Source organism: Lycorma delicatula, chromosome 3 (genome assembly GCF_047948215.1).
Source record: "Lycorma delicatula isolate Av1 chromosome 3, ASM4794821v1, whole genome shotgun sequence".
NCBI lineage: Eukaryota > Metazoa > Arthropoda > Insecta > Hemiptera > Fulgoridae > Lycorma > Lycorma delicatula.
Window position 1 is genome coordinate 26,522,316 of NC_134457.1, and position 8,302 is coordinate 26,530,617.

An 8,302-nucleotide genomic window follows, 5' to 3' on the forward strand; every position below is an offset into this window, starting at 1 on the left:
CAGACAAGAGAGGACCATATTTTTTTTAGTAAAATATAATTTATTCTTGTTAACTAACATTGTACCAAACTGAGCCAACTTATTGAAGTAAATAATTACCCTAATAAATAAACCTTTAATCCCTAAAAAAACAAGGACACTGAATGGGACCTGTACTAAAAAAATCTATTTTAATTAAAATTAAATTTTTATGATTGAAAATCCAACAGTGTCTAGTATTAAACTTCCCATGTTGAACTTTCTAAATAAAAAATGGGGATGAGACTTAAAAATAAAAATCTGTTACGGGCAAAGGTGGTAAAATGTTATGTTGCAAACTTTTGCTTGCTTTTTTCCAGATATATCTGTAAAATAACATTAGTGGTCACGTTATATGTGTAACAATATATTATATATTCAAATATGATTTTGAGTATAATTGCTAAAAAACAAAAATCAATTTTTAATAAATAAATGTGCATCTATTTGATCCCCTTGCTAAACAGCTTTGTCATATAACATTTTTAACAGGCACTACTTTAAAACTAATAAAGTAGCAGAAATTAAAAAAAAAAAATACTAATTCCTTACTCGAATCCCTCTTTTTTTACTTAGAAAGCTCCCATTGTTGACTACGCTAATAGTAGATAGTATTGCATTTTCAATCTTCAAAATTCAAGTTAAAAAAAAAATTATTTTTGGTACAGGTCCAAAAATTAGGATTAAAATTGAGGATAAAAGATTTATTTACAGTACTCACTGCTTTTAAGCACTAGGCAATCAAAAAATTATTGGATAAAATAAATTTAAAATAAACTACAGAAAAAAATATTAATTAATAAAATTTCCAAATTAAATTTTCAGTTTTGTAATTGCTAACATATATCAAAGCGTTATACCTCAAAATACCTGCTAATTACAATGAGGTATTCATTTTTATGGCAAAGATATAATTGTTTTAACACATAAGGGTTAACTATATGCCCAGCAGACATTGTTGATAAAGGATAACTCTCAGGATTTGCTAGATGGAATTAAGTACTTTATGTACGTCCATTATGGCACACCTTAATTTAAAAACTTAACTACGCTGTAAATCTAAACCACAAACAGAAAATTAAGCCAAAAAAGTGAAGTACTCATAGAAACAAATGATCTTGTAGATTGTTAACAATTGAAAATAAGTTCTCTTATTAAACTTTAATTACAATAATAAAACGTGATAACACTTGTCAACTAATGATTTGTTACTAGATTAGTAATGGGAACTAGTGAAGGATTTACAAACTTGAGATGAGTTGTAGCAATAATTTATGCTATTGGGGCTAACAATAATGCCATTATACTGATAACCTAAAAATCCATTACATTAGTATATCATAAAAATCACGTTCATTTATCGTGATAGTGAATATCATTCATTCTTATCAATCATATTTATTTGATAATCAGAGAGAATAGTTGTATTTAGTCTGAAATATATAGGTTAGTGAATAACAAATCAAATGAATGTTTTCATTAAAGCTCTATCAATATTCTTTTAAAATTATTCCAATTAAAAAATTAAGTTCTAAAGAAATACCAGTTTCCATTTTGCTAATATTAGGATTTATTTTGTAAATACCTTTATAATTTTGAATCCTTCTTTTCTTATTATCTTCTCAACTATTAAAGCACTCTTTACAGCTTCAGGTTTTATTATGGCTAACGTTAATTCTAATACTACTTTAATACCATTGGTTTCTGAATCAACATACTGGAAGCCTGCATCAATTGAACTAGTAGATGATGTCAATGAATTACAATAGTGATCCATTTATTTTGTTTGAAAAAATTACCATGCACCTTGAAAATAATTTAATTCCCAGTTTGAAATTACTTTTTCTTCAACAGTAAACTACTTACACTTTGGTAAGAAAAAAAAAACAGCTGTTAATGGTAATGAATAGATTTTTTTAATCATGTAATTAAAATTATTTTTCAAGTAGAAGAAATCATGAATTAAAATTTTATACATATATTATTATTATAATAACATATATTATTTTATATGATTTAATAATATATGCCCATCCATTTGCAAATTTTTCTACAAAGAAGGTTAGTTATAAACTTAGTAATACTTGGATGTCAATTGTTTTGCAACATAAAATATGAAAAGTAATCTGTGCTTTAAGCATACATTTTACTATATACTGCAATTTCATAAAAATTTAGACTGCAATTTAAAAATTTTCATCTGTTCAACTTTAATTTCATAATCATTTAAGTTCCAATATACAGCTAATGGAACTTCTAGCAACTATTATAGTTTATCTTTACAATTTTATAAATTTTAAGTAAGTTCATTTTCCCAACCAATTTTTATACAGGTCCAGATAGAAAAATATAACTGGAAATCAGATTAACAAATTTGTCATATACATATAATGCAGATTAACTAATATAATTGAAAAACAAATTTACTAATTGCACTTATAATAAAATTGAAAAATAATTTGGCTTTCAGTTTATCTAGTAACAAGAATTATAAAGAGAAATTTCACTTAATCTATAAACTTATTCTTCCTTACACTTACACACAGGCCTAATCCAAACAAATAACACAAATTTATAATTTAGATGAAATAGATGTTACTATATTGAAATTAAGGGTCTAAATAAATTTAAAACATTTACTTATAAATGTTTAAAGATAAAAATCATAGTAACATTTAAAATGTTTAACTTTCATAAACTTTGTACTAGCAAAATTCAAACATATGCAATAAATCAGAGAGATATGGAAATTTGCAATGTTTACTTATTTTAGGTCATGTTCTGAAACAATACCCTTGTACCACACACGATTAAGAGAAAAATATTACATACCTAATTATACAAATCAATTTTGTAAAGAATAAAACACAAAGGTTTGAACAAATATACACTTTATTATAGCATAACTACAGAAAGTTTAGTCTCTAATCAGAATTTATCATCCTTCATAGCAAATTCAATAACAAACTCATGAAATTCTAAAATTACTACCTTAATGGATATCATCAACATCAACTAACGCCAATTCTGGTTTGTCATAACCTAAGCTTTCCGGTGTATCAAGTCCTAATTCATCCAAAGTAGGTTGGATTTCTTGGATTATGTACGGGTATATTTGATTAACTTTACCACCGCATTTGAATTTCACAGCTTCAATAAATCTAACACCAAGTGAATAGTCACTCACACGACGGCAAGCTTTCAAAGTAGCACAGATAATTTTTGGATCTGGTACCACATCATGCCCCAGTAAATCATTTATTCCTTTACGGATTTCCCAGCCATCAATATCGGGCCGATTAAAATACTTTTCAAATCTTTCATCGAATTCCTCATCGCTCTCTGCCTCGCCATGTGAAAATCGACCAGGTACTGCAGTAACTGGTTTTAAACCCTGCACAAGAATACCTCTACTTGTAGAACGAACGGTCGATGCTAGAGCTCGCAACATTTTTGGAGATGTGCACTTGTCCAAAGATGAAATAAGGAACCACTTCCACTAATTAACACAACTCGATCTCTCCACCTAGAAAATGTCAGAGTGAAGAAGGAAGGTCAAACGTACCTACCAGTAGTACCAATCCGAAAATCATTACATTGTTAACATCAACACTGTAATAATAATTTAATATTTTAAATATTATTTTTAAAAGTGATTAAAATAAAATGAATATTAATTGATCTTAACCATATTAGTTGACATCTACTATAATATAAATAAAAAAACTTAAGAACGTATAAGGTGGAAATATGTATTTTTCAACTAGTATTATATCACGTTACCTAACCATACAGTAAAATTTCTGCAGGTGAACAAAATGTGAACCAAAGATACGCAAAAAACCTATTGAATAACATAAACATATAATTTCATTAAGACGATCTGCCACTTATTATCTTATAATATACAAAAGTTATAGAAAAAACTTATTTTATTAATGAAAATACGATTTTGGTGGAGATTAATCTTTCCACCAAAATTCTTTACAAACCGTAATATAATATTATTACACTACTAAGATAAAATCAGTGTCAGTATGGCGCGACAGAAAATTTCTATTGCTTTAAATTTATAGAGGTTTTGTTCAGTGTATTTATCGATTTCGTTTTTTACTGACACTAAATACAATAAAAAAATTATTTAGCATCTTTATTTATTAATCAAAATAAAACGGAAGGTCAGTAAATTCATTTTTAAAGCTGGTAGTGGGCTTAACAATGAATATAATCTGTAAATAATATATTACATTGCATGGTAAATGTTATATTAGGTGTTATGTTGTAGTATATTATCAAATTATATCTACATCAAGAAGAAGAAGAAACTACTTTGCAAAATAATTTATAGAACCAAATAGAAGATATACTTTTTATATGTGTAGGAGTCATTTAGTAGAATTAAGAAAACATTTTTTCTGCGAGTTGTTTAATATTCTTCACTTTGGTAATTTTGAGCAATTACTAGATGAACTTCAATTTTTTTTAATATACCATAGTTGTTATGCTTAGGATCAGGAAAACACAAAATCTTTTAATGTAAGAAAGAGTGTGATCCATGCAAGAACAAAGTCCACATCCCACTATCTAGTCAGCAAATATTTTTGTGAGTTATGGTGGTCTGTACAAATACTAATGTGTTCTTTGCAGAGAGGTTAGTCAGTGGCGGCTCGTAGCAAAAGTTAATGGGATGCTGGTCCACAAAATTTTTTCCTGGGCCTTTTCAATGCCACGATTAAAGTTTTCTGTAAAATAAAAGAACTGAAAAAAAAAGTCAAATAGAATACCTGAAAGAAGTTTAAGAATTTAATTATACACTTTTATCACATTCAAGAATATTGTATACGGTATTCAATTTAACCAAATAAATAATAAAATGTCAATACACATAATTTTTTTTAGTATTATTATATAACTTAATAGAATGTCCGCTTAAAAACACTATAGTCCAATGGTGCTTAATTTAAATCTCTATGTACATAGAAATAAATACATAATTGGTTTTTACTAATTAAATTTTTTTTTGCTCTTGCAGTGTGTTTTTGGACAGATTTGGCAATCAAAAGGTCCTTACTTTCTGCCATCTTCTGATCAATACTGAAAAAACAACTAAACCACTTTCATTGACCAAACTACAAAAGGGAACGAACAAGTAACATTCCATACACATGCGGAGTAAAAAAAACAACTACCTTCCACCAGCACTATGGGAATGACAGTGCTCTCTCTCTCTCTCTCTCTCTTCCTTGCGTGCAGCTTCCTATGTATGCATGTGCACAACAGCCAAAATACCATGCTATTGGAACTGTGAAGTGCACAGTTCCATACAAAGATTTTTGAATGATTTTTTTTTTTGGATGGCTATTGACATTAAGCTTAAGGATTACATATTGCACAAGTATAAAGAAAGAATTAAAGATAAAAGGACTCATTATATAAAATGTTATTGATAATATCAAGTGGAAATATGGGGAGCAGCAGTTTCGCAGTGCCTATATGCAAGCCGCCACTCGTTAGAGTTAGTATTAAGTTTAAAGTTATAGTTATGAAAGAGTTCTGTGGAGAGCGGTTAAAGCTAAAGTATCAAGACATGGCAGAACTAACCACCATCTTGTATGACATTTAACCATAAGGTTAAATTTATATTTAAACAGAAATATAGTCACTACAGAGAGACATCACATGTTCTGTGCTATTAGTCATGTGTACAACAATGGTTAAATTGGGAGTACCAAAATATAAATATTTCAGTTAAAAAAATAAAGTGGTGCTGTAATTACAACTGGGTACTCATGCTAATTTTAAATAATTTAAAGTTTAACATTTTAAGGTTATTAACCACGCTGAATAAAAAGGTTACAAGATTTTGGATTCATATTTCAAACATGGTTAATATAAATTCTCCAAGCTAGATTAATTAAAATTGACACCGATAATGTTACATGAAGAACTAAAAATTAACTGACAGAAATGTTTAAATTGGTGGATTAACTTTACATATTTTATGTACCCAATGTATTTTTTGCATCATTTGAATACCTAGAAAGGCATGGCAGGTGACCATGCTTTCTTGTCCTTCATGTAATTTAAAGGAAGAACAAATTTTGAAAATGGAAGGTTCAAATATTGCAATATTTCTATTTTTTGAATTAAAAGAACCAGATATAGGATGTCTGGAAGTAATAATGCTCAAAACACATTTGACTGCCAAACATAGTGTTTTTGACACGACGAGCAACATGCTCTACTCTAGGAAAGCAGATCACATTTTAAAAATTACATTTTGAAATATTTAAATCTTCTTTTACTCAAATTTACAGTTAACAACTGAAAAAAGAATAATTTTATATTACAATAATTTCAGGGTACCTAAGGAATCTGGAGAGCCCGAACTGTATGACATTCTTCAATTTCTTCCGAAAATAGAATAGCATTATTTCTTAAAATTGATAGTCTGGATTTTACAATATATTAATTGAGCAGCAATTAAGAATGGTTTGCATATTGTTACTCATTAAGTGGGTTGAGGATTTTGGACCCTTAAAATATCTGGTAATGACCTGCTATTGGATTCTATAAAACTAATCTCTGTTTTATGGATGTGTGATAAACAGTGTACTTATAATCAGACATTATTATTCATTTTTAGTAATCATATTATAATGAAAGGGTATAATTAAGAGTGGTATTTAAAGTTATGTAATTCCTACTTTCCCAAAAAGTAAAGATTCAAAAAGTAAAGGAATTTTTGATACCAAGTAGTCTCTGAGATTACCCTGGACAAACATAAATGAACTCTGTGTTTTTATCTCTGTAATAGCAGAAGTACCTTGTTTTCTCCGACTGGTAGTTGTGTACTACCATCACTCATAAAAGCACTTAATACTTGTATTAATCCCAGAAAGTAAACTTTAACAGACTAAATGGATACAAATACAATTTTTATTGTGCACAAGAGATATTTAAACATTTTTAGATGGGAGAATGCCTTTAATAAATATTTCATATTGAAAGATAGAATATTTCAATTATGGTGTATGGCAATGAGTGAATTTAAAGCTAATCTTTGAAGGATTTTATACTAAATTTTGTTGTTCTAATCATGGATTTCTTTTAAAGATAACAGGTACTTATTTTACTGGCTGATCAGCACAAATTTTCCTATAATCTGTAAGCTTAATCTTATTCACCACCAAAATCCTTAATCTATTACATATCCCTCTCTATAGGTTCATATTTATTTCATTAATTATATTTGTGAATTTTTAGACTGCCATACTTATTTTAATATATTCTATTCTGTAATAGTAAGGAGTTCAGAAGCCCAGTAAATCACTACTTATTGATTCAGTATTATGTTAAACATTTATGAAAGATGTCAAACTTCATGAGTTTTCACAAACATCCAAAAACATAGATTCTGATGATGATAAATGAATTTAGCTTCACGTTACTTTCCCATTTAAAGCTTGTCAATGGTGTCAATAAACTGTCCATTCTCTGTATAACTTTGTTACTTATGTGGTCAACAATCATTTCTATTTTTTAATTAACTTCTTTCAAACTTCAGATGTGGTAGAGCCATTGCTACTGTTTTACCTACCATTTAGATGCAACCGTGGAGTGTAGAATTATCTTGATTACAAATTTTTGTTTGAAGTTTAATTTACTACTTAAGCTCAAAATTGTATGTAAGAATATGGAATGGAAATTTTACATTGACATGCATGATTAATATTTGAACAGACTAGGTTCCTTGGGTTCATATATACAACGTAGAAGAGCTTCAATTTTTGGAAAGTTAACAAATGATGATCTACACATCTTATTTATCTAGTCTATCATGATGATTTATATAGATCATAATTTTCTACCAGGTGTTGCAGTGAAAACTGCATTAATGTCTGTACTATATTTATTTATAGTAAAACTTAAACATTCCAAATAAAAATGAGCATTCGTGTGTGTAGAAAAAGAAGAAACGTTTTGTATTACACCAATGGCATACATCAGTTAAAAATGTTTTTCAAATGACAGTTCTTTAAAAAACTCTTTTTATAAACTACTACTCAGTAACTTCTGCCTGTGTGCTGAATTCTAGTTTAATCAAAGCCAACAAGCAAAATAATCTAACCGTCTATTTTTATTGAATATTTTAATAGGAATGTTTAATAGAAAATGTTTCAACTTCTTTAATAATTTAGTCTACATTAAAAATTGGATTTTTGAGATATGCTTTCCATTACATAATTATTTCTTCATTAAGGCATATGGTAACAAAACTTAT

At 28.1% G+C, this 8,302-nt stretch overlaps 2 protein-coding genes across 2 annotated transcripts in view; both read right to left on the reverse strand.

The window, feature by feature from the left end:
• LOC142321471 (nucleoside diphosphate kinase homolog 5-like) overlaps window positions 1-2,738 on the reverse strand; it is a 28,479-nt gene extending 25,741 nt beyond the window's left edge. Inside the window, exon 1 of the mRNA XM_075359576.1 lies at window positions 1,604-2,738. Coding sequence (XP_075215691.1) covers window positions 1,604-1,795 — 192 coding nt within the window. The 5' untranslated portion in view covers window positions 1,796-2,738. The remainder of the gene's footprint in view (window positions 1-1,603) is intronic.
• Window positions 2,739-2,892: 154 nt separating this feature from the next.
• On the reverse strand, window positions 2,893-3,588 carry COX5A (Cytochrome c oxidase subunit 5A). Its single transcript, XM_075359577.1, has one exon. It carries the CDS (start codon window positions 3,467-3,469, stop codon window positions 3,011-3,013), a length of 459 nt encoding a protein of 152 aa, XP_075215692.1. The 5' UTR covers window positions 3,470-3,588; the 3' UTR covers window positions 2,893-3,010.
• Window positions 3,589-8,302: the final 4,714 nt, after the last annotated feature.